This window comes from Zingiber officinale, chromosome 5B (assembly GCF_018446385.1).
Source record: "Zingiber officinale cultivar Zhangliang chromosome 5B, Zo_v1.1, whole genome shotgun sequence".
Taxonomy (NCBI): domain Eukaryota; kingdom Viridiplantae; phylum Streptophyta; class Magnoliopsida; order Zingiberales; family Zingiberaceae; genus Zingiber; species Zingiber officinale.
Genome location: NC_055995.1, coordinates 18,323,123 through 18,348,686, shown reverse-complemented (window position 1 = coordinate 18,348,686; position 25,564 = coordinate 18,323,123). Strand labels below are relative to the sequence as shown.

Below are 25,564 nucleotides of genomic sequence, written 5' to 3'. Positions count from 1 at the left end.
ATAGCTTCTAAATTCTGCTCGTAGGGACTCCAACTCTGCTCTATGAGCATCCATATTCTTCTATTGATCAGACACTAGCAAAGTTTGGGACGCCAACTTGACAACTTTAGCAGCAAGCTCCGAAGCATCTAAAGTTTCTAACTTCTTTAATTTGTTGGAGAGGCTTTGAGTTTCAATAATTTTCTCATCCAACTCAGCTACTACCTTGGTCCTCTTGGTCATTTTGGATCAAAGCTTCACTTCGTTTATTTTCAAGGCGACTTCCAATTTTTGTTCTTTAGCCACCTCAGCCCTCGCCAGATCTTGAGCCTCCTAGATTTTTCTTTCTAGTTCGCTGAATGGGTCAGTTTGGGGTTGACCTCCTTGTGGTGCTTGGAAGGGGGCTGGAAGAGATTTTAGTTTTGATAGTCGCCCCTTCAACGTCTCATTCTCATGAGTCAGGTCCATCAAGATTCGGATTATGTTCATCTTGGCTCCCCAAAACTAAAAAAGAAAATGCATCATTAGTAGTGTTTCAGTTAAGACGGGGTAGGTCAGCAGAAACTTATCGTGGTTAGGGCTTGGGCAAACCCGTGATCCATCTTCATTATAGTGTGGCCTTCTGGTCGGGTCATTGCTAACTCCTAGGCCTTTGTTAACTGACCCTTCAATACTATCCGACCACATACAAGTGGTGAATCTGAGGGTGAAGATACCACCTGAGTGGATGGTACATCATAGGCAGCCAAAAATTAGTAGCGACTAGCTTGCTAGAGGAAGCCTCCACATATGGAGAGATTAGAGGGAAGGAAGGTGAACAAGGAGTAGGGGCGACAGGGGATTTGCCTAGTTAGAAGACTATCTTCCCTTGAATCGAGCTATTGAAAGGAAGACTTGAAATCACCACTCAAGAGATGGAATCGAAGTACCTTCCCTGGCCCACTCGAGCTATTGGAAGGAAGAGCTAAAGGCATCCACTTGGGAGAAGACGCAGCAATTGGAGACATCTGAAGAGGGTTGTGTAGTATGTACAAGGCGGCAGCACTTGCGTCTAATCCTCGGGGCACCTCGGATTCCAAGGGAGGGATGTTTCCCAGTACGGGGAGGGGCTCGGAAGGCAACTCCCCTTCCATAGCTAGTGCCGCACTGATATCATCTACTTGGCTATTGGATTCCTCTCCAAATAAACCGCCAATTGATTCTCCCATTCAGCTAAAAGAAGTTGCTCTTGCCAATCTAACTCAACTTCTGCCAACCGTAGAGACTTGGAAGCTAAAGCTAGGAGAAAGGTGTCCATTGCATAAAATAAAGAGGACCTTAGTTAATGATAACATGAAGACTATGTTATCAATCCTTATTGAACGAAAAAGGAAGCGTCGCTGGATCAGTCTGAACAAGTAGAGGAGATCCTCATGCAGTAGTTGGGGAATATTGAATTACGGAACGATCAGTCTCTCCGAAGCCAAAACAAAGGCTGAATTGTGTTTTTAATCTTCTAGATCAGGAATGGGAGGAAGGTTCGATCGCCATTCAATCGACCATGACACAAGATTAGGCATTTGGATGAAAAAAAAAATGAGATTTCTATATATCCCTTATTAGACAAGGGTAGTTTCTTAAAACAAACTACCTTGGGCTGAGATTAGAACAAGAAGACCTCAGACTCCGATTTCTTAGGATAGGAAAAACAGTGAAAGTTACGCGGGGTCAAGGGGATGCCATATAGGTGAAATAAGATGGTCATTCCACACATTGAACGGAAGGCATTAGGTGTGAGTTACTAGAGTGGAATATTAAAGTACCAACTTATTTCGGACAAAAAATGGGGGATTGGGAAGTGTAGACCAGCATACAATTGATCCCTGAAGAAAGTAACGTTGCCTGATGGAGGACGATGGGGATGTTGTCTTGAGGACTCATAATACAAATGCGAAAGTTCTCAGGGATTTCTAGGGATAGACGAATCATCTTAAGGTCATAGTTGTCCAAATCAGAGTGAATGAATGCATACCAATGAATAAAGGTTTCTTGAGCCATGGATGGATGAAGGAGAAATGAAGAAAGGTCGGAAAAGGCACTTATTAACACAAATCACAAGAAGGGGAGCGTAGTTAACAGAAATCGTCGGAGGAGAAGACTGAAGAAGATGAAGCACGAGCGGTTTACCTCTAAGACACTTAGGGTTTTTTAAACATAAGTCATAAGAGACTCTTTAAGCTCAACCATCCAATTAAAACAGCTTGATCGGTTATAATCATCGGATCAGAGAGGAGGGAGTGTAGTTGGTCCATACGAAAAGGCCTATGTCTGCCGTCATAGAAGAGAATGAAGAGTTCGTGGGATACATGACTAAGGGTATAAACAAATCGAGCCGGCTCAAAAAATATTTGATTTGTATTCGAATTTATCGAATTCAGGCCAAACTCGAACATGTTCAAACTTTTTTTCGAGTGAAACTCAAGTCCAAATTATATTGTTTGATAGTTCGCGAGCCGCTCGAAAACCTTAATATTTATTAATATAAGTTAAATGTATATTAAATAAATAAATTTTGAACCTTTTGAGTACCTAGTTTTGAGCAATAATTTAAATAGTTCACAAATATATTTGAATCTTTCGAGCCGAACTCGAACCTGAGCCCTAATTCAAACCGAACTCAAAAAAAAAATTTGAATTTTTCAAGCTTCGAATTGAGCTCGAACTCGAATATACCTATTTCTAGATGAATTCGAGCCTTAGATTTTTCTACATATTCAGCTTGATTCGGTTCGTTTACACCCTTATACGTGATACTCGCCCAAGAAATAACATTTATGATGGACAAGATCACCAAAACATTTTGCTATAAAACACCCTCCTGCGTATCATCGGTGCACTGTCTAGCATATCAACGTCTGACATGAATTTTTCCATGAAAGCTAAAGTTGATTGTAACATTAATGGGTGATCAAAAGCATGGCCAGCCGATTGGACTAGTTGATCGGGCAGAAGTAAGACTCGGGTCTAGTCAGTCGGTCAAGAATTCCTTCTACTAGACTTGAAGGGGAGACTAGTGAATGGTATGTTGTGGGTGGACCCAGAGATAATGTGGGATCAATGGTCAAGATGATGTGACAGTCAAAATTAAGATGAGGTGGTAGTCAGAGTCAGAATAGATGTAGCTAAATGAGTCACTCTCACCGGGACTCAGCTCCCCACTTCTCAATGCTAAGGCATTCAGTATGAAGTCGGTTAGCCCTATAGCCAATCAAATTTAAAGGACTTAGTGTTCTACTCCTCAGTGCCAAGATACACAAAATAAACTCGGTCAACCCCAGCGCCGGTCGAGCATACAGGATCCAGCTCCCCACTTTTACAATACAACTCTCAGTATATAGTCGATCAACCCAAGAGCCCATCAGAATTACAGGGCATATCTCGCCATTTCTCAACACCAAGGCACTCGGCATGTGGCTTGTCGGTCATGGAGTCGGTTGGACTTACGAGGCATAGCTCCCCATTTCTCAGCGCCAAGGCACTCAGCGTACGGTTGGTCAACCATGGAGCCAGTTGGATCTTCGGAGCTCAGTTTCCCATTTCTTATATGTAAGTCTCCCATCATACAGCTTGTTGGGCACAAAGCCGATCTGACTGTCTCTAGAGGATAGCATTGTCAGGGAATCGTAATAACCTGTCAGAGAATAACGGCTACCCATTAAGAAATATTCATATACTCTAACATATACAAGCAATGGAACCTTCTTATGAGGGTGGCTACACATCTTGCATTCTCAGCCACCTCATTATTGCGGAGGTTATAAAAGACGGTTCATATACATGTACCATAAGCTTCTTCAGAGGATGACTGTACATCTTCCATTACCCAACATATTCTGACACTAGACATTCTCTATCGTTTCATTATTATAAAGGTTATGAGAGACGGTATAGAAATGTGTCTTCTCCTTTGGCCTAGGACGTCTTTAGGACATTTTATATTACACGCGTGCATCTACTGTTTATCTCCTTTTCCACTTTTCACTCGATTATTGTTCTGACTTGAATATCAGAATACCTGTGCCTGAAACCCCTTCCTTGATTCTTACTTTGACATTCCCCTTTACTCTCTCTAATGTGCACATAGAGGATCGTCCAGAGCTATCTTCTAACTCAAAGTCTTTTTTCAGTAAAAGCTACATGCCCAACATATTATCTTTTCTAATTTCAAATAAGATCAATAAAGATTATATTTGAAAAATAGTCAGCTAAATTATTTTTAGTAAGAAATTTATAGTCAGCTAATGATATAGTATGTTAGTTGTTTAACGGGCATCTATGCTAGAGCAGTTAATTGGAACTTATTTTATTGGTAAGGTGGATAAAATGTGTCTATTCGAGTAACATTTGTATAAACTTTTGGAATATTTTTTTTTTGTCTTGGCAAGGCAAGCGTGCTTGAAAATTTTGTGTGTGTGTTTTTTTAACCAATTCCTCAAGTGTAATTATGATTGATTGGAAAATGCACCAAGTCTCTTATCACCGCATCGAACCTTGAGAGGCGTTCAAACTCTCTGAGTGTTTGCCATTCAAGTTGCAAGCCTTTAATGGACAAGTTTTTGAGTAATCTACTGTTCTTAGCTTTACACCTCATTTCTATTTGAAAAGCAAACATCATTATAATCATCTAAAAAGATTCGGATTGTAGACTTGCTCCATCATCTCTTCTGAGCAATTAGTAGCGGATTTATGGAGGTGATTCGCTAGACATGTCGATAGAGTGTAAATGATATAAATCCTATGTTAGCATTATGTGTTTGAAATGTGAATGAAACAAAGAGATAAAATCAAAGAGATTCTATTGTGCATTAGAAATCTCTTACTTTATTATTGGTTAAAATTATGACTTATACATTGATGTTGTAAACATATGCATGGAGGAGAGAATCTCTTACGTGTGGATCCGCAAGGGTAGATGCAAATCGAGGGCCTGAATTGTACTAAACCAAAGTTAGCTTGTGCGCGAGCACAACTTGCGCACGTTGAATGTTGGACCGGTCAAGACAAGATTTGTCCAAGTGAATAAACCAACATTTCACTACCTAGATCTCTTTTCGCTAACGTCTTGACATTAATGAAAACATTAACTCATTAATAGCGACATTAGACCCAGCAGACAATGTGAGAGCTCCTATATAAGGAGGCTGAATCTTGAGCAAAAGATATAGAGTAGCGGAAGATAAGAGAAAGAGAAAGCGAGAGGAAGAGCAAGAAGCGAACCTCTATCCACCCGTGTTCTCCCACAAAACTCTCTCAGTCGTACATCTGTTCAGTTGAACTACTCGTGATAGCACTCGGGTGCATTCTCAATTCACCACGAACAACCGTACCAGTGTTTGGTTGCTTATGTGGTTTTGACGTTCTATCATGGGAAACGGATGATTTGAGAGAACCTCGAGGCACAACCTGAAGTGGGACGAATCTGTTTCAAGGAAATCGCGTTAAATCCAGGCTTCGGTATCTTAGTTAGCGATTTTTTTTCCCGATTCAATGATCGACTCCCAATTCTGCTACGCACTCACATCAACTCTATAACTCGGACCACCAGAAGTTTGATAAAACCAACCCCGCTAGTAGCCTAAGATTATCCATTCAGGTAATCTCAATAGAAAAATTAGAATTGATCTGATATAATTTTAATTCTATAATTTCTTCAATATCTCTGATACCAGATTATTTAATATTATATTATTTCATTCTTATTGTTCTCGCTACCTATACAATTTAAGTTTAAGAGCATCTTACAAACATGTAACACTTAGATCGTTTATGCAGCCATCACCGATCCTGCACAAATTGCCAATATGATCCACAAAATAGTCATAATAGACAGGAAAAGTAACAGAAAGATAGGCTTTGATAAATGTTTAGTGTCAATATTCGATCAATAATATTTCAAAAGAAACATTAGTCATTATCTATGTGCTAATTCTATTTTGAATTGGGTTAAATGTGTCTGGAAGTTATGTCGGAGGTTAAAATATAAAATGCATCATTTTAAAAACATCTTTTTCTTTTTTATTTAACTGAGTTTTGATTAAAACGTACTTAAAAGTGTGAATTTCCTGAAAGATGCACATAATTTTTAAATTTATCAAAGGGCATATCTATTTCCTATTTTATGACTCCTAGCATTTAAAGAATAATACCATCCTAGTATTAGATTTTAAAAATTAACACAACTATAGTATTTATTTTTAAAAATTAATATCACTATAGTACTGTATTTTAAAAATAAACATCACTTATTTAATAACGTTGTGACATTAATTTTTAAAATGTAACACTTCATAGAATTAGCGGAAGGAGTCGAATGAGAAACGAAAAATGTAAAAGTAAAAATATGTATTTTAGAAATTTCATAACTTTAAATATGTCTAAATTATCAAATTTTTTTTAAAAAATAAAACTTATATTGTTTTTTAGCATTTAATTAAATTATTATTATTATTATTATTATTATTTAGGGAGCCGAGGGTGGTGCGAGAAAATTGACCCATTCCCTGTTTCTTCAGTCGTCCGTGGCTCTGAGCTGCGCCAGCCGGCGGTCGATACTGTTTCGCCTCTCGTTGACTACGCGGACAGCACTTGATCTCAAAAGCTGGAATTATTTCGTATCTCCAGATCTACAAATACTTCCACCAGCAGGCTATCATTGTCCTCCATTTGCATCCCCTCGTCGCTCTGGTAATTTCTCCCTTAGTTTTTTTGGTTCGTTGGCTTCATCGTCTAATTGTCTTGATCTGTCTCCTTCGGGAATCACTAAGAATTAGGTTTTTCTAGATTCATGTGAATGGATCTTTGTTTGACGGGAAACAACATGCTCGAATTAATCTGGATAGGTTTCTGGTTTAGCTACTGCTTCGTGTATGATGAAAATAAATGTTTTTTTTTCCTTAAGTCGATGAATTATGCTCAAAAGGCATTAAAGTTCCTTTTTTTTAAAATAATAATAATAATAATAATAATAATCTCGCATTCCTCTAGCCCTTTTGCTTTTAATATGCTCTCTGTGGCAGTTATTATGATCTGCATAAATTAAACTGTTATCCAGGATTGTTTTTTCTACGCATCATGTTGAATGAAAAGTATATTTTCTTTCATCCATGGATAATTTTAAAAAAGGCTTGAACTGTTGTTGTTGAATTCGGGACAATTAGTCTTGTATTCCTTCAATTGGACAGTCTTTCATCCATGGTGTCTTTTTTTATCACTTACAAGAATAAAACTGTTGAATACTTTCTTTTATACATCGTCACATCTTCCTTTTCTAATCTAATTGTTTTTATTTTATTAGTACCTTCCTGGAAATGTGTTACAGAAGCACTGATAAGTAATTAATTCTCTCAGAGATGCGGGTTTCTTGCTTGTAATGTGTTTTATTTGTTTGCCTGTGTATTCAATCTAGTTATAGAATGTTTGTAATGAAGAGTAATAAAACCTGTTTCAATCCATCTTCTATTAAGTTTTTCTTGAAGGAACTCGTGTACAAGTATGCTTTATTAGAGGTATGGTAAACCTGGAGGAGTATTTTTGTTACTCAGCTATGTGATGACGGACCTATTTTACACGGTAAAATGCTGGATGAAAATAGTGAATTTATTTTTTCACCTCCATCATCTATTTCTAATATACATTTTTTTTTTGTTTTGTTAATTTTCATGATCCTTTTCTTTTACAATAATGATTACTAACTGTGTCAGAAGTTAGGTATCAATGACGTGTCTTGATGTCTTTGCATATTGTGCAACCAGTAACTTACTGCCAAAAGAAGCTGAATTTATTCAGGGCATTGAATGTGCATGTATATGCACAATTAACAAAAAGTAGTGATGCATAAATGTTATGTGATTTTGATGACTTTGATTGAACCTCACCGAAACACTAATCTACAACGTGGATCATTATTAAATATATAGATACGGTAATTCTTGTTGGCCAATCTGGCCAGCTAGAATTTTTTATCCTCCAATTAGAATGCATGCATGTACATGCATGTAATTAATGTACACATATGATATTACTAAAATACCCATGTGTACACTTGCATGTATTGATTCTAGCTGGCCAGATTCTGGCCATTTAGCATTACCCATATAGATAACACTGCAAATGCTATCACTTTACTAGACTATCCTTGACGAATACTTGAATTTTAGTCTTCTATATACTTCTTGACATTTTCTGTGGATTTTATCTGCCAAAGCTGCTACTTTAGGAACTTTATTATTGAGTTAATTCAGTTTTTTAAGTAAGGACATGTGCATGCGGTTCTATGCTCACAATTTAGTCAGATTGTGCTTGGCAATCTATATTTCATAATGGAGCATAATTTTGAAAGAAATACACTGTCTTGCAAATGCTTATGTTATCTCCATAACAATTATGCAATATTGCTTCTCACTTAAAATTTTCCTTTTGAATAAATTATGTCAATACACATACAAGTAAGTTCATTATTTTACCTCTTAGCTTCTAGCTAAATTTTCCAATATGTTCCTTTTGTTGGTGTAAGCGATCAATAAGAATCTCAATTGATAATAGTTAATCAATATGAATAAAAGATGCACAGAGGCCTTCTAATCATTTTGAAAAACAACTAATTTGGGTTTAGCTGGTGGACTTTATATGAACCGGCAATGTATATTTGATGATTGCTTCTTTGGTTTTTTTACAAGCATCTAACGGCCCCACGTTTCTGGCATTTATTCCTGATTTAGGAACATCTAACACAAATGCTCAAAAAATGTAATGTGAAATAATTGTCATGTTTTCCCATAATAAGAACTGAAAGTTTTGTTCATGCAGAATGACTTAGGATTGAAGTGCTAAAGGGAGGATATTTTTCCCATTGTTATTTTCATATTGTCAAACTTAATATAAGTGTTATGGATCTAGAAACCTAAATGTGGATACCATATAATATTAGGGATCTATTTGTAATTTTATAGTGATGAATTCTAAACATATATAGAGGGGACTTAACCCTGGGATGCTCCCATTACACGGTCTCAAAGCAAAATTGATCTCCTACCTCGCATTCCCCTATCATTTGAATGCCAACCATCTAATTCGTTTCATGCATGACAGTACCTATATGTGGTATTGTTGAGCAGATTGCAGTTTTGTTCCATCTGTAATTGAGCACCATGTTGGTAGCATCTTCTTGAGCACTTCCCTCTCCATGTGCAAGCAATGCTAGCCACCTTATGCTCGCAATCACACTTCTGACACCAATGACTTCCCAATTTGATTCTTCCAAATTCTCCTCCTTCTGGAATCACTTTCTTCTTCTGCTGCTGCTGCTTGACTGGACCTGGTGACCAGGTGCTGGTGCTCAACCAAAACTGTGGAGTGACATGATGGAATCCTATTTGGTTTTTGAGGTGTAAGGTTTGAATCTCTTGGCTAGATAGCAAAATCTTTTGATTCTTTTTTACTTCTCTTTGGTTAGACAACAAAAGCTTTGTTTCTTCTCCTTCAACTAAATCAATTTTCCAGCTTTTGACGGTATTATTCAAGGGCTACCTTCAATTGAAAATGCCGGACTTTTTGGCTATCTCCTTGATGCTTCCTACCATTGTCCTTTAGAGCCTCGATTGCTCCATGATGATTACTACGGAGAAATTAGACGGTAGAACTATGCTTTGCGGGTTGCAATGGTTCAAGTTTGGTTGTTCATTGACCTTATCCTTATGAGCATTTTTGGTTGCTTCTTCTCTTGCTATGAGATTTGGGCATAGGCTAGGGATCTGTATACGAGTAATGTATCTTGGGCTTATGACTTATTCATAATCTCTTCCATGACAGTCAAACATTGAAATAGCACTCATTTTCTAGATCACTTCAAATGTCAAGATAATGTAGGATTGGTTTGTCGAACTTAATTATTATGCCCTTGCACACTATTTTTCTTAAATTAGAGCTAACAAATACCTAGATTTTGGGAGGCTCCCATTCCACTCATGTTGTATGTGTACATGGAGACATTTGGTTTTACCACTATCTCATCATCTTCTCCCGTAGATTAACGATTCACATTAGGCTTTTATGCTCTTCTAAGAGGTAATCTAATTTATCAAAAGAGACAAATAGACCGCAATGGTAGATCGGTGTTAGAGGCAAAGTATAAGGCTATGGTCCTAACAATATAACATTTAGATCAATGAGTGAAGACTGAACCTATGAAATTGTACTGCAATGATCAAGCAGCCACTTCATTTTTAGTAGATTTGCTAACCAAATCCTCAAGGGGTTCTAGCATATGAGGGAGAGAGTGATACAGACCTATAATAATTAATAAGCATAGGTAGAAGGGATTGTCTTGCAATTAAGCATAAGAATTTCCCCATTACGATTAGTATCTGGGTTCATTTCATTTGATAGTACTATATAGTCTGGTAAATCAAATAAACTCTTTCGCTTTAGATTTACTCAAATGTTCACAGTGCATTGCTAATTAGACTCCTTGTTTATGTGACGATGGAGTCATGGAGATGCTCCTGTTTGATTTTATTGGCCTTATTTTATATATTTTGCAGTACAGAACCACATTTACATGTAAAAAATTTGTATCCTTTTAAATCTGTAAACATGGATATCAGATGGTCTGAATTTTCAAAAAACTTCTATATATCTAACATGTTTACATATATGAAGTGTCATCTACTCTTACCACTAATGTGTGCACCTATGCCAACTTCAGAATTTATGCACCATCCAAAATTATCTCTGAAGTGTTCATGCAAAAGATTTCTCTACTTTCAAGCTTCTGTGGATTGGTTACTAACATTATACCTTAGTAAATATCAATAAAATTGTAATTATGATTTTCTAATCTCAAGTATTTAAAATGTTATGACTGCTATGTGTATTATCGATTTTTTTTCTGACTGCAAAGTATGTTAAGAGGCTCGACTTTATTGACCAACTCTTGTTTGTCATATATATATATGCAAGATGCTGATTCTGCTGAGTAAACAATTTTAGGAGTATTTGCAAATTCAATTATGAATATCATATAGGTGTCTAGGCTACTTTGGTCTCGTCAAGTATGCCTGGTTTGGAGTTGGATGACATGGATTTGTTGGATTTGGGTCCCATGTCAATCCATATTGGGTTTCTTGAGATCACTTTGGAATGGCTGAATAAGCAGGAACAAATTAGGAACCAGATGTGAAACCCTGACGATCTATTTGTTGAAGAAGGAAATTGATACATGCTTGGGACTGATGGAAACTATTGATAAGTAGCACAAATTCACTTTGCCGTGTCTTCTCTCTCTGATGAAACCCACTCACTATTCCCAAGGATTTTCATACCGGCACAAGTTGGCATTGACCTAGATCAGAAAATTTGTGCGAACTATTGATTAAAACTATCAAAAATAATTTAATTTAATTATAACATGTCTCTTTTTTTGGTTACTAATTTTGGCATCCTCTTTACAAGTATTTTCCTATTTACCACTAGAAGTTTGTGAATTTTGTTTGATTATTTACTTTCTAATGAATGGTCTGTCATGACATTTCTTTTCAAGTGTGCTGCAATTTTTTTTCCCCTGCTAAAGTGATCAGGTAGCCTTGCTATATGCATTCATGAATCGATTGCTTTAAAATTTAAGTTTGTGCTATTTGTAATAACCATTTCTTTGCTTCAAGATTTGTATTTGAAGTTAACAGTTTTAACTTGTAATTATTTTATATTCACAGAGAAATCATAGAGCAATCAGGAATTTCACTGATAGCTAAGGAGATATATTATTTTGAACAATGAGGTTAGTATTAGCAATTTGCCTGGTGTCATCATGTGTAATATATATTTTTCTATTCCACTTAAATGCTGTCACAACTTACAAGTGGCATGAAAATTGTGAAAATCTTGTAATGCATGACATTTTGCTTTTCCTTTTGTCTTCGCTATTCTAGATGTCTGTTCAAACAAGATTTCCAAAATTTGTCTTCCTAAATTAGTTGATGTTGATCCAATTGGCTAAAAAATTCACAAAACCTATAATTCATGATCTTTTTAGGTTTTCTTGTCTATTTTACAAGGAAATTGGCTTCATGATCATCCAAAGCAAAATTTATTTTTTCTATACTACGAGACTCGGTATTTAGAAATTATGCAGATTTTTTTATTTGAAATTGTTAGCCGCCGCCATTTTTGTTTATGAAACAGATGCATGAATTTCTCCATCTAGGATAATATGAAGCTTAAGAGTTGCACATTTTATGCATCTTTCAGTGGGCCTAGAGTGACATGGAATGAGGACAACTTGCATGAAATTGAAACCAACAAACCAGTGAGGCAGAAAATAACTGAACCTAAAACGCCCTATCATCCTATGGTGGATGATGATGGTAGGTCTGCAGACCTCGACGATTACATTCAGACAACTTCCACTTTAGGTTGTTTTATCTTCATCCTAAAGAGGGGGCATGAATCATAAAGTTCAGGTGCATGCAGGTTCTTCATCACCAAGAAGAGCTTTTGATGAATGCTTGGATGACCAAGAAGCAATGGGAACTATTTCAGATGATTTGTCTTCTCCAAGCAAACAATTTTCAGAGAATGGTGGTCAACCATCTATGGGAGCTGAAGCTGGTGCCATGAAGCAAGATGAAGGTTCACAATTACTAATTTCATATTTATTCTCACATAGTTGCCTAGACTTTATCTCATACTATGTTCCTTGTACATAGCTTATGCCAAAGAAAATTTGGAGAAAATTCTATTCTTTTCTGTGTAGTCTGGGAGTGGAGGGGGTAAAAAACAGCATCATAGAATAAAGAAAATTGAAATTTTTCATTGTCCTATTAAGAGATCGGTATCTGAACTATGTGACTAACTATTGATTCCCATCAGATTCTGGTATAAACAAATCAAGGCTAAGTTTCAAGGAGCACCGCAAGGCTCACTACGATGAATTTCTAAAGGTGAGGGAGCTCATGCGGTTAGGATCCCTCTCAGATATTGTGCTAACTCAAGATGACACTGGAAAAGAAAACACGAAGGCAAGTGCCTGCTCACCTTCAGCAATGGGTTGACTGGAAAACAACATTCCTCAATATCAACGACTGTTTGATGGCATGGCACGCCCGGGTGAGTATTGTTTCTCAGACAACGTGGTAAACTTTACATTGTGTTGTTCAAAAGTTTGAGCTGGTGTTTCTCTTTGAAAATGATACTATCTATTAAACATATGAGAAGATTTATTAGTGTGTTCACATCGCATGTGCATTTAAAGCTTAACATGTACTGTCTTTTTTTATCCATCCCATCGCAGCATCCCGTCGCAGTACAATTAGCAAAAATAAGTTGTCCACACCGGGAACATTAGATACTGAAATACAATCACAACCAAACAAGATCAAAGTGGGTTAGCACAAATAGGTCACCTGCTAACCTGTGCGCTACGCTCTACAGAATTACTCATCTTGTTAATTATTTAAACTCTGTAATTAAAAAAATTGAAGATCCAGCTGCAACAATGTAATTCACATGACATTGTTTGGGATAACCATAAGAGATTTTAGGCAAATGATTCTTCTATGCAAAAAAACTTGGGATGAAAACATCAAATCCCCTAATACTTAAATACATTAAGCTGAGGTATGCTACACACCATGCTAGCCCTACATTAGTAAAATACATTCTACCGAGAAGCTACGGCTCAACCAGATATTGGAGCGAGCCAGAAAATATCACCAGTCCAAGAAACTCTATATGGCTAACTAGAGTTTCTTCTACTTTCCCATACAAATAAATCGGCAAAAAGGGACGTCAAATTAGAAATGGGCATCCTCCGATCACCACCAGCAGAGAATTAGCCAAGTAGTGTGAGGCATTCGTTGAGAGTTGGAAAATTGATAATAACTATGAAATTAGAATTGAAAAGTCATATGAGATACTATGAATCCAACATCTCGTCCTGACGCTCGTTTGGGGCAATGAGCCCAGGAACGGACAACATTCTCTGGCGTTCCTGTTCTCTCAGTACTGCAGCCTCCTCTGCATAAAGATCTTTGTTATCCTGTGGAAACAAGATAAAAAAAATGGAGTGACGTGCAGACATTTTCATACAGTTTGCTTCAACGCGTATATGGACATGATTGATTGTACATACCTACGTTTTTGCATAAGTTTAAAGTTTAACTCTTTAAAAAATTACTTATTTCTGACCAAATTACAATAATCTTTTGGCAAATGTTAAGTTCGCAAGGGCTATTCAGGTATAGAATAGGAAGAGACCTCTATCATCTTATACATCAAACTAACTAATTGGGCCATCAAGATAAAGCAACTACAAATTTAAACAAATAGGCAAAAAAAATACCTGAGCAGAGAATTCTTTTGATTGGACAAGAAAGTCTCGAATATGATTCTTGAAGTTTGGAGGATCATTTTTTGACTCAAATAATCCACCAACAAAAGTAGTTATCTGGGCAAGAACAAAAAACACATCCTGTAGAAGTAAACAAAAGGTGGAGAATAAAGAGATGAAAAGAACTCTTATCTCTACCTCAGCAACTGACATATTTGGAAATGATGATCCCAGTAGTTTTATGGTGTAATCTCGAAAAAACATTGTATTGTTTGGGTATGGATATGGAACTGTAGAAGAATCCCATAGTGGCTCGGTTAATGCGCCAGAGTCAACCTGAAATTTAACCAAGTTAAATTTTAAAGACAAGGGCTAATAAGAAAGCAATTTCTTTTTACCAAGCAAAACAAATGTTGAAGCACTAAAACATGTAGCTTGAAGCCTGGTTTGTGGAATGTATCTGTCAAGACAGCAAAGATCTCCTGCTCGATTGTCAAAAAATATGTTCTATAGAATTGGTTACAGAACTCTGAAACCTGTCAGTATACAAGAACATTAAATTGTTAATATATATCCTACCCAAATCATAAGATGACCTGATCTGGAAAAATCTACTTACCTGAAAGTTTTTCAGTAACTCCAACAGAAGATTAAGGCCAGTCTCAGCAATATTCCTCTCGGTATGGCGAAAAGCCCAAATGATTGAATCCATCACGAGTTTCAATTGCTAAGACGAAACAAAAGCAATTATAAAACATAAGATAAGCAATATTTGACACAAAACAGAAACACTCAGAACAAAGGTATATGTATATGTTAGCGCATATTCACTGCACTAAGTAGTTAGATAAACAAATAAAAATCATGGCTTACCTGACTTGATAGTTGAATTAAAGCTTGAAAACAATGGGTACCGATCGCACATAACAAAGAGAAGAACTTAAGACGATGCTCTGGATAGTCCTCAAAATTCTTGGTGATCATCTGCAACACAAGGAGATGTCACAGAAGAGAGGAAATCTCATAATCATGACATACATTTTAAGTGCATATATGCACCTCAAGAGTGCACTGGAATACAGCTTCAAATATGCGGGGTACATACTCCATCATCACAATTTTATACCTGAAAGAAACCAATTCAAATGAGAAGGTACAAAATCAGATAGTAACTGCTCAAATAAATTTGTGATTGGGCTTACAGGCCAATAAATTTTAACACAAGGCAGCATCAATATAAATCACAAAAGGGCAGGCTAATCTAGGTGAACAACCACCCCATGCTCAAAAGTAAATAATAAGTTCTATAGTTGGATGAGTCAAATCTATTAGAGTTGAAAGCATAAGAGATAGAAGGATACGTGTCTGATATAAACATAGAGACCATGGCAACATGTACACCATGGTGCCTGAGATTATGCAAGAAATATTTTTTACTTGAAGTAGTAAAAGGCGTAGATTTTATAAGCTGATGCTGACAAAACATCTTCGTGGGAAATTTTATCCCAACACCTTTTTCACCCAAAGATTTTCATGTTTCCTTTTACTTTACCCCTGTAAAGTCAGATTCTGTCAAGCTAACAGTCAGCATTGTGTAGTAGGAGTTTGACTATGACGTGGTGGGCCAGCCAGCTTTTTAATCAGTCGTGTTGAAGATTTTAGATTGTGGTGCAAACTAAAAGAAATCTTGAAAATCAGCATGGCAGATTAACATTTTCTGGAAGTTATAGAAAAAGGTTAGGGGTATGGTGGTCAAAATCAAATTCAACCTATTTTAGTTTCTTCCAAAACAGTAGTAGTGTATACTAAGAAGCCCCACAATGAAGGGTGGGTAGTGGTTAGAAATCTTGAAAATCAGCATCGCAGAATAACATTTGCAAAAAAGGTTAGGTATGGTGGTCAAAATCAAATTCAACCTATTTTTGTTTCTTCCAAAACAGTAGTAGTGTATACTAAGAAGCCCCACAATGAAGGGTGGGTACAGGTTAGAAATCTTGAAAATCAGCATCGCAGATTAACATTTGCAAAAAACGTTAGGTATGGTGGTCAAAATCAAATTCAACCTATTTTTGTTTCTTCCAAAACAGTAGTCTCCTGCTTCCTTACTTATAGAAGGATAGTAGACATGCCGGATGCTCATAGGGCCCCATCGTCACATGGCCTGTCTGTCCTTAGATAAGCAGGAATCTTTCTTTACAGCTCGTTTGGTCCTGTAGGACTTTATTCTTAGTATATAAGGTAAGAGGGAATCCCATTTAAAGCACACTTAGGATAAGGGGAATCCTTTTTACAGCACGCTTAAACAAAGTAGGCAAATCGTGGTGGGTTGCGTCGTCCTTTTGATTCCTTCATGGGTTCACCACTTCCGCAAAGTCAGATACGGAAAGAGTTCATCCGGTTAACAACGTCCTGAAGTGAGTGAGCAGTTGTTGTAAGTTGCTCGTCTATTTGCTTGGTAACGGGATACCAATCTAACCACCAGTTATCCTTTGAACTCCTCCACAAGCACTTCTGCTTTTTCAAGGAGTGTAGCAGCCTGAGCTGCTAGAGGGCGTTAGTAGCCTGGATGGCTGCCCTCTGTTGTAAATTATGGAGGTGTTGGTCGATTTGTTCTGCTTTCTCCAACGTGATTGGATACTCTCGGTGCAAGGATTGTAGTTACTGTTGATATTGCTCAGTAAAGTAGAGAGGGCTTGAGTCATTTGTGTCTGTGCCTTTGGGTGGGGATGCTCCTTGAGCTCTTGTAGAGCTGGTGCCACAAGTTCCAATTTGCTGAGGGCTTCTTCCGGCCATTCTGTAACAAGATAATTAATTAGACGGGATAAAGCATCTACTTATCTTTCCCATCTAAATGTTCGAAAGAAATAGAAACCCCAATGTCAGTTATGTAATCAGTAAAAGCAACCCATATAACACGAGATGGTTTGTTGTTGGCTGATTTTTCAAAGAAACTTATGATGGCTTGGCAATCTGTTCTAATAATCAACTCACTCCTGTCCAGAAAATAAATTTTTAATGCCTCTAATGAATTCATAATTGCATGGAGTTCTGTATTAATTGTTGATTTTGGGGTTGAACTTGCCACTAGCATATGCATAAATTTTTTCTGTAGTTCTTGGATCATGCTTTTCTTTCTTCAACTTACAGATCCCTTCCCATCCGTTCATACAGCCATCTACTTCAAGGATTATGAAACATTGTTCTGGGAGAATTTCTAAGTCGGGTAACTTTTGGATCTTTTCTTTGATCAGCCTAATTAGCATCCAATCTTGCTTATTGAGTCTGAACAAAGTAAAACCTAAATTCTCGTGTATTGGGAACCACGAGTTAGGTCTTTATATAGAAAAGAAGATATGCACCAAAAGACAAAAATACCCCTATAATTATTCTAACACTCCCCCTCAAGCTTGAGAATATAGATCATATATACCAAGCTTGTTACATATGTAATCAATCCGGGGACCTCTAAGTGACTTAATAAATATATCTGCTAGCTGATCATTTGAGTTGACAAAACTAGTAGATATTTCTCATATGACTTTCTCTCTGACAAAGTGACAGTCAACTTCAATATGCTTTGTTCTCTCATGAAAGACTGGATTTGAAGCAATATGCATAGCGGCCTGGTTATCACATATGAGTGACATTTGTGTAACCTCTCCAAACCTTAGTTCCTGAAGCAACTGTTTTAACCATATAAGTTTGTGCACTTCTCCACTTCTCGATATTCTGCCTCTGCACTGGATCTTACCACAACATTCTGTTTTTTACTTTTCCAAGAAACAAGGTTACCTCCGACAAATATACAAAATCCAGAAGTGGATCTCCTATCAGAGGGAGATCCTGCCCAATCTGCATCAGAATACCCCTCGACTTGAGTATGTCCTTTGTCTTCATATAGAAGACCCTTTCCTGGTGCACCCCTGATATATCGAACAATGCGAGTCACGGCATCCCAATGTTCTTTGCATGGAGAGCTAAGAAACTGACTTGCTACACTTACTGCAAATGAGATATCCGGACGAGTGACAGTAAGGTAGCTTAGTTTCCCTACCAATCGCCTGAAAGAGGCTCCCTCTGATTTGGTAGGAGCTTGACATTAGGATCCATGGGATTGTCGACTGTCTTTGAATTTAGCATTCCTGTTTCTTCCAGAATATCCATTGCATACTTCCTTTGGGATATAATGATCCTAATCTTTAGACTGTGCCACTTCTATCCCTAGAAAATATTTGAGTTTGCCGAGATCCTTTGTCTGGAAATGTTTAAAAAGGTGTTGTTTTACTTGTGAAATCCCAAGATGATCATTACTAGTGATGACGATATCATCAACATAAACCACTACATAGATGCAACCACGATGAGTGACGATAAAAGACAGAATGATCAGCTTCGCTTCGAGTCATGCCAAACTGTTGAATTACGGTACTAAATCTACTGAACCATGCTCTGGGTGACTGTTTGAGACCATATAAAGATTTCCGCAAACGACATACAAGACCAGAAGACTCCCCCTGAGCAACAAAACACGGAGGTTGCTCCATGTAGACTTCTTCGAGTAGGTCACCATGTAAGAATGCATTTTTGATGTCCAACTGATGAAGGGGCCAATGGCGAATTGCAGCAATAGACAGAAAAAGACGCACAGAGGACATCTTGGCAACAGGAGAAAAAGTATCTCCATAATCCAATCCAAACACCTGAGTAGAGCCTTTAGCGACAAGACGAGCCTTAAGTCAATCAACCGTGCCGTCTACACCAACTTTCACCGCAAACACCCATCGACAACCAACCACTGACTTCCCAGGAGGTAGAGGAACGAGGTCCCAAGTCCCACTGCTCTGTAAGGCACTCATTTCATCAAGCATAGCCTGTTTCCATCCTGGATGGGCAAAGGCATCACCTGCAGTCTTTGGAAGAGAAACAGACAAGGAAGACAGACAATAATAATAGGATGGTGAAAGACGATGATAGCTTAAAGAAATATAGTGAGGTGAAGGATTACGAGTAGAACGTATACCCTTTCGAAGTGCAATAGGAACATCAGAGGCAGGAGATGGGACCGGAGGAAACGACGAAGGACTTGGCTCCAAAGATGTGCCCACGGCAGTGTCAGTGTTAGTCGGCGGCAAAGCAGAACGAGGACGACGTTGATAAACCTGCAAAAGAGGAGACGAGGCTGGAGATGATAGAGGCGCCTCCGGAGGACAAAAGATAGTTACTGGTGCAGGTGGAGAGGGAGAAACCTCAGCCTGTGAAGTGGAAGGACCAAAAAAAGAAACCGACTCAAAGAACGTGACATCAGCAGAGATGAAGTACCGACGAAGAGTAGGGGAATAACATTTGTACCCTTTCTGAGACCGTGGGTACCCAAGGAACACACACTTATGAGACCGGGGAGAGAGTTTGTCAATGTCGGGATCAAGAGCATGAGCAAAATATATAGAACCAAAGACCCGAGGTGGTAGAGGATGAAGGGACTGATGCGGATAAAGTACCTCATGAGGTATTTTACCCTGGAGAGTGGTGGAAGGCATGCGATTGATGAGATAACACGCAGTAAGTACGGCATCACCCCAAAACTGATGAGGGACATGAGAATGGAGAAGAAGAGTTCGAGTGGTCTCAAGAAGATGACGATTCTTGCGTTCTGCAACCCCATTCTGTTGAGGGGTATGAGGGCAAGACGTGCGATGCAACACACCATGAGATGTCAAGAAGCTACGAAACTGAGTAGACAAATATTTGCGTGCATTATCAATTTGCAAAATTCGAAGGGAAGTACCAAATTGAGTTTTTATTTCAAGGAAGAAGGATTCAAAAATAGAAAAAAATTCTAAACGATCCTTCATCAGATATAACCATGTACAACGGGAAAAATCGTCTATAAAAGTAACAAAATACCTTGACCCCATTGTAGAAGAAACACGACTCGGATCCCAAACATCAGAATGAACCAAAGCAAAAGGAGACATAGCCCGACTCTCAATGCGAGGAGAAAAAGAACTACGAACATGCTTACCTAATTGACATGACTCACAAGATAAAGACTCTAAGTGAGAAAGACTAGGATGTAACTGTTTCAATTTATGAAAGCCTGGATGTCCCAACTGAGCATGAATAAGTAGTGGAGATGTCGTCGCCGAACCAACAAAAGAAGGTCGTTGAAGTCGATATAGGCCATGGGATTCACATCCGAAGCCAATCATCCTCCCCGTACTCCGGTCCTGTAAGGAAACAGATGTGTTAGTAAAAGAAATGACACAATCAAGAGATCGAGTAAGTTGACTTATTGACAATAAATTAAATGGAGCGCCGGGAACATAAAGAAACTTATGAATGGAAAGAGATGAAGAAGGATGAACAATACCAATACCCAGGGATTGAGTTTGAGAACCATTGGCCATGATGACCATTGGTAGAGTACCAGAAGTAGTGAGAGAGGAAAATAGGGATTTATTACCAGTGATATGATCGGTGGCCCCAGAATCAAGAACCCAAGGACCCGAAGAACGAGATATGACAGCAAAGGAAGTACCAGCATGTGCAATGGTAGCAGTGGAACAAGAAGCCTGACGATCCTCAAACCATTTCAGAAAGTCAGTATAGGAAGGTGTTGGAGTCGAATCAGGTGGTAACTGTGAAGTGGAAGCTGAAGAAGCAACAGAACTCTGAACGATCTGAGCAGCGTAAGGAGGTCGACCATGCAGACCCCAACACTTATCAATCGTGTGGCCCAGGCGGTGGGCGAAGGTCTGTTGTTGTATCGAGAAACCAAAGCTGACGAGTCAACAGGAATGGAATGAGGCATCGTCAAGATCTTGGTCGGGGCAAGAGGAGAGTCGCTCAGGTATTGTCCATGGTAGCTTCGGGTTGTCCAGGATTTGATCATGAACATGAGAATAATATGTGGGTAGACCATATAAAGCCAGGGACATAAAAAATTTCTTCCGATTTTCAAGCTCTTTAAGAAGATTAGCCACAAGTGGTTGCAGTTCATTGAAGTCACAAAGAAGGCTAGAGATCAAACCCAGGTAAGTTGACATTAAATCCTTAATTTGATGGACACTGAGGATGGTCATGAGATCTTCACAAACTTGATAGAGTCACCGAGAGGTGTTTGTAAAGAGTTGTTGAGCCTGTGTTCAAACAGCTTTGCAGGTTTTGTGAGTACGAAAGACATCCCTGAGAGATGGATGGATGGTGGCTCGGATAATACAACACAACTGAGCGTCAACCTTCTTCCACAGAGGACGATCGGCGTCTTGAACATCTTCTTCAGTTTGAGTGAGATGTGTCTCATACCCCTGTCCAACAAGCCAAAGTTCAATGTGAGATGCCCAGGAGATATAATTTTTACCATCCAACTGCTCGGAAGAAAGGGGTGCAGTAATATGGTTGGTAAAGATTGAAATATCTGGCTTTGGGGCGCCAGATGTGGCCATGAATAGATAAGCTGAGCTTGCTTCTGCTGAAAGAGATTGCTTCTTCTAGCGTCGGGCTTGTTGGCTGCTGGTGACAGAGCAGGGGCAGAGGTGATGTTGGCTGCTGGTGACAGAGCAATAGCAGAGGCTCTTGGGTTGGCTGCTGTAAAAGAAATAGTTGCTATTACTGCTATAATTGCTGGTGGACGCTTGCTTCTTCGACCAATTTATAAGCAAATTGCAGAAAACCAAAATGCTGAGATATTTTCTGCAAATACTCTCCTTGTTATTCTAGGAGCACGAAAGGAGAACCTGGGCGCAGGGGAGACAGGCCGGCACATCCAGATGGGTCGGCAGCAGAGAGAGCTCCTCCTTGATTTCCTCGAAGGGCTGAAACAAGAGTCCAGTCAAGGCCTGGCCTGATTCGGTGGCTGCTAGGGATGACGAGCGCCTCCTCGTCCTGGGCGAGGGGTTCGTGCTCCTCTCCCGCGAGGGATCAGAACGCGAGTGGAAGAGGAGGCGCGAGCTCAGAGAGGAGGCGGCGAGTCTTCTTCTGCGGCCGCGACTGTTCCTCGGAAGGAATCGGCGGAGGCGGTCTTGGGCTGAGGCAGCGCGGCGTCGAGCGAAGGTGGAAAAACAGGGGTTCGTGCTCCTCTCGAGGGATCAGAACGCGAGTGGAAGAGGAGGCGCGAGCTCAAAGAGGAGGCGGCGAGTCTTCTTCTGCGGCCGCGACTGTTCCTCGGAAGGAGCGGATGAAAATCGCGAGGGAGGCGGCGAGTCTTCTTCTACCGCGCTGCGTCGGGCGGATGAAAATCGCGAGGGAGAGGCGGCGAGTCTTCTTCTACCGCGCTACGTCGGGCGAATGAAAATCGCTGGGAAGAAAGACGGCGCGGGTAGAGGAAAGACGGCGCAGGGTTGAGGAAAGGAATTAGGGTTTTAACTTGGCTCTGATACCATGAACAAAGTAAAACCTAAATTCTCGTGTATTGGGAACCACGAGTTAGGTCTTTATATAGAAAAGAAGATATACAGCAAAAGACAAAAATACCCCTATAATTATTCTAACAGAGTCTTTTATCTCCTTGTGGGCTTGTTTTTGCATATAGCGAGCTGAGTAGCTTCCCCAGGTTCGGAATATAATTTTAGGCATAATTGAGAAGCTCTAACCATGATCTCATTCCTTTAGTTGTCTTCATATCCTCATCTTTGAAATCCGCAACTTTAATAATAATATGAGGTTAGAGCCAAATCTTGCATTTTCCTATAATAGCTCCGAGAAATTCAATTTATGTGAGGGCAATTTCATTTTTGTAGAGCTTAATACTAGCCCATTATCTTTGTATATTTCCAACATTTTTTGCAAGTGCTTCGCATGTTGTATTTCGTCTTGGGAGAAGACTAGTATGTCATCAATGTAAACCGCAATAAATTCCTCGGTTCATTTGAAGCAGTTATCCATCTTTCTTTGGAAAACAGCGAAAGCGTTAATCCAAATGGCATCATTAGTCATTCATACAATTCCTCTAGAACCCTAAATGTCGCCCATTCGATTGTCCGGAGGCATTGCGACCTAGTGGAATCCACTTTTGAGGTCAAATTTAGAAAATACATAGCTATTACTGACCTTTCTCAATATAGTGTTGATCCCAGGAAGACTGTATTGGTCTTTGTGTGTCAAGTCGTTCAGGCGTTTGTAGTTAAAGACCATCCTTTCTTTTCCTTTAATCTCCTTGTCTGTTTTAGGATAAACAGTAGTTCCTGATTTTACAATGATGGCTATTGTGCGATGTCTGCTTTTGCTTGATCTAATTATTCCAATTTCTAAAACGGCTTTGACATGTTTGGCAAAGGCTTCCTTTTGCCGAGGAGTCAGGTGCTTTAATGGCCTATCTTCAATTGTAAGGTCGGGATTTTTGATATCCAACTGGCAAACTATTTTATTCTTGGCACAATGTTGTAATGGATTTTCCCCAAAATAACCCTGTTCGCGCAGCTCCTTTAGGATTGGGCTAAATTATTCCTTGAAGCTTTGCAGGGTTTGTCCCCCTAAAATGTGCACCATTTCTTTTATTTTGATATACTCCTCCAAATTTAACTCTTCTATGGCTGCTGCATTCACAGAAGGTAAAGTATTAATAATAGTAAGGTTTTTGTAGAAGGTTACCGTGTTTCCTTCGATTCGTAACCCTCCATGCATGGCTCTAATAAAATTACATCCAATAATTAGTTAGATGTTGTCTCCAAGCACCATCGGGAAACTATACATATATGGTATTCTGAAAATGTTTTCCCCGATAATCATCCTTCCAGCCTTCATCTTCATATTGACTGTTTGCCGGGAATTTATGCCACTGAAGCTTTCCACAAATGTATTTTGCTCTAGTGCTTCTAGTGGCACAGATTTTTTATCAACACAAAGCATGTTGTAGTGCCTGTATCAAGAATTGTCTTTAGAGAGAACCTTGGAATATCAGGAATTTCCATTTCTACGATCAAATTATAGAGCATATTTTTAGTAAGCCTGGGGCCACATATTTCTTGTGTAGCTGTTACTTTGCTAGTAATTTCCTCGAGAAGCATATTGGCCGCCTCTTCTTCTTCCTCTTCCTCTTCTACTCTTCCCAAATTATGAAAATCCCTTCCTAATTCCTTTTCCAATAGGAGTTCTTCATATTGCGCTTTATAATAAGCTGCCTCTTTTTTTATTCACTCAATTTTCCCTTCACACCAAACAATATAGTAGCGTTGTTCCTGTATTAGATTTTTTGGAGAGAAAGGAGCTGGCTGAGTTGGAGCAACTGGTACATGCTTGTTAAAATAATAGGGTCCACACAAATTGCAGGCTGTGATAAGGCATATTGGACAGTGTATTCTGTCCTAGCATATAGATAGAATTTAAATGTAGGTCTTCGGTGTCATCCTCTCCCTTAGAGATACTAAAGATGGCATCGCTAGTATATCACAGTAATCTGGGAGATCAAGTTGCTCAAAGATAGCAACTCTCTTAATGTTTCTTTGCTCATTAAGTCTCTGACAAAATGCCTCTCCTGGCCACATAAGTAGCACTTACACTTTTTGTTTCTGACTAAGTGCTTACGCTTTTCAATTCTTGCATGTGATTCGTGTGGCTTCCCTTTGTAGGTTTTGGAGCGTCGTATACCGTACTTCTGGTTTTGACCTTTATAGTAGCCTGGTATGGGAATCTGGCTACAAAAAGAAAGATTTTTTAGAGCTCTTTTGAATGTGGCGTCCTTGCATTCTTGTTCTAGAAATTTGTATGCAAACAATACTCTAGAGAATACGCCGACTGTGAGACCTGGGTATTTTTCATCAAATGCTGCTTTTATCTTATTTCCCAAATCTCCAGGCATCTTGAACTAGAATTTCTCTGAGAGTTCTGGTCCAGCGAATAATCTTCTTGTCTTTGCTGCCAACCGCATATAATCATTAATATACTGGATGATATGTTTAACATTGTCGCAGGATAGTTTCTCAAAATCTCTATATGCTGCGTCTTGGACATTTGTAGATCCTTGAGCTGGGTTTTCAGAAGAGAATACCCTTCTCATTTGGGACAAGATATTCTGGGTTCCTTCTCAACCATCACCAGTATTTATGAGGGCTTCATATTCAGTGAGGTAACTCATTCTCCATTGGATCCATATAATTTTTTTAATTTCTCCCAATAGATTTTCAATATATTCGATTTTGTCTCTCGTGTCTGTGAAAACTTGGCTAGACACATGATTCTTAGTTATTGATTCCCACGTTGTAAAAGCGTCTTCAAAAATGATTAACT

At 38.8% G+C, this 25,564-nt stretch overlaps 2 protein-coding genes across 7 annotated transcripts in view; one reads left to right on the top strand and one right to left on the bottom strand.

Annotated features, from left to right (window-relative positions):
• Positions 1 to 6,496: 6,496 nt before the first annotated feature.
• Positions 6,497 to 13,244, top strand: LOC121984185 (protein phosphatase inhibitor 2-like). Of its 4 annotated transcripts, none has more exons than XM_042537003.1 (5): positions 6,497 to 6,702; positions 11,727 to 11,791; positions 12,262 to 12,377; positions 12,484 to 12,642; positions 12,883 to 13,244. In XM_042537003.1, exons 2-5 carry the CDS (start codon positions 11,787 to 11,789, stop codon positions 13,062 to 13,064), a joined length of 462 nt encoding a protein of 153 aa, XP_042392937.1. In that variant the 5' UTR covers positions 6,497 to 6,702; positions 11,727 to 11,786; the 3' UTR covers positions 13,065 to 13,244. The 4 variants fall into 4 exon arrangements, with proteins under 4 accessions (XP_042392937.1, XP_042392935.1, XP_042392938.1 ...); XM_042537001.1 differs by having other exon boundaries at positions 12,196 to 12,377; XM_042537004.1 differs by lacking the exon at positions 6,497 to 6,702 and adding an exon at positions 6,721 to 7,587.
• Positions 13,245 to 13,478: 234 nt separating this feature from the next.
• The window catches only part of LOC121984184 (protein EXPORTIN 1A-like), a 46,224-nt gene continuing 34,138 nt past the window's right edge, over positions 13,479 to 25,564 (bottom strand). Inside the window, exons 26-32 of one of the 3 annotated variants that reach the window (XM_042536998.1) lie at positions 15,401 to 15,467; positions 15,215 to 15,325; positions 14,961 to 15,068; positions 14,740 to 14,877; positions 14,540 to 14,677; positions 14,354 to 14,458; positions 13,479 to 14,050 (exon numbers count right to left, since the gene is read on the bottom strand). In XM_042536998.1, the coding sequence (XP_042392932.1) occupies positions 13,928 to 14,050; positions 14,354 to 14,458; positions 14,540 to 14,677; positions 14,740 to 14,877; positions 14,961 to 15,068; positions 15,215 to 15,325; positions 15,401 to 15,467 (790 nt within the window). In that variant the 3' untranslated portion in view covers positions 13,479 to 13,927. Of the gene's footprint in view, positions 14,051 to 14,353; positions 14,459 to 14,539; positions 14,678 to 14,739; positions 14,878 to 14,960; positions 15,069 to 15,214; positions 15,326 to 15,400; positions 15,468 to 20,446; positions 20,569 to 25,564 lie in introns of those variants that run through there. The other 2 variants (XR_006112811.1, XR_006112812.1) reach the window with 2 other exon arrangements.

What these genes read in the sequence shown, in the direction of transcription:
- LOC121984185 (XM_042537001.1), top strand. Translation starts at nt 12,224, where the DNA reads ATGAAGCTTAAGAGTTGCACATTTTATGCATCTTTCAGTGGGCCTAGA. An exon ending in TCCTATGGTGGATGATGATG is followed by an intron (nt 12,378 to 12,483) that starts GTAGGTCTGCAG and finishes AGGTGCATGCAG; the next exon opens with GTTCTTCATCACCAAGAAGA. An exon ending in TGCCATGAAGCAAGATGAAG is followed by an intron (nt 12,643 to 12,882) that starts GTTCACAATTAC and finishes GATTCCCATCAG; the next exon opens with ATTCTGGTATAAACAAATCA.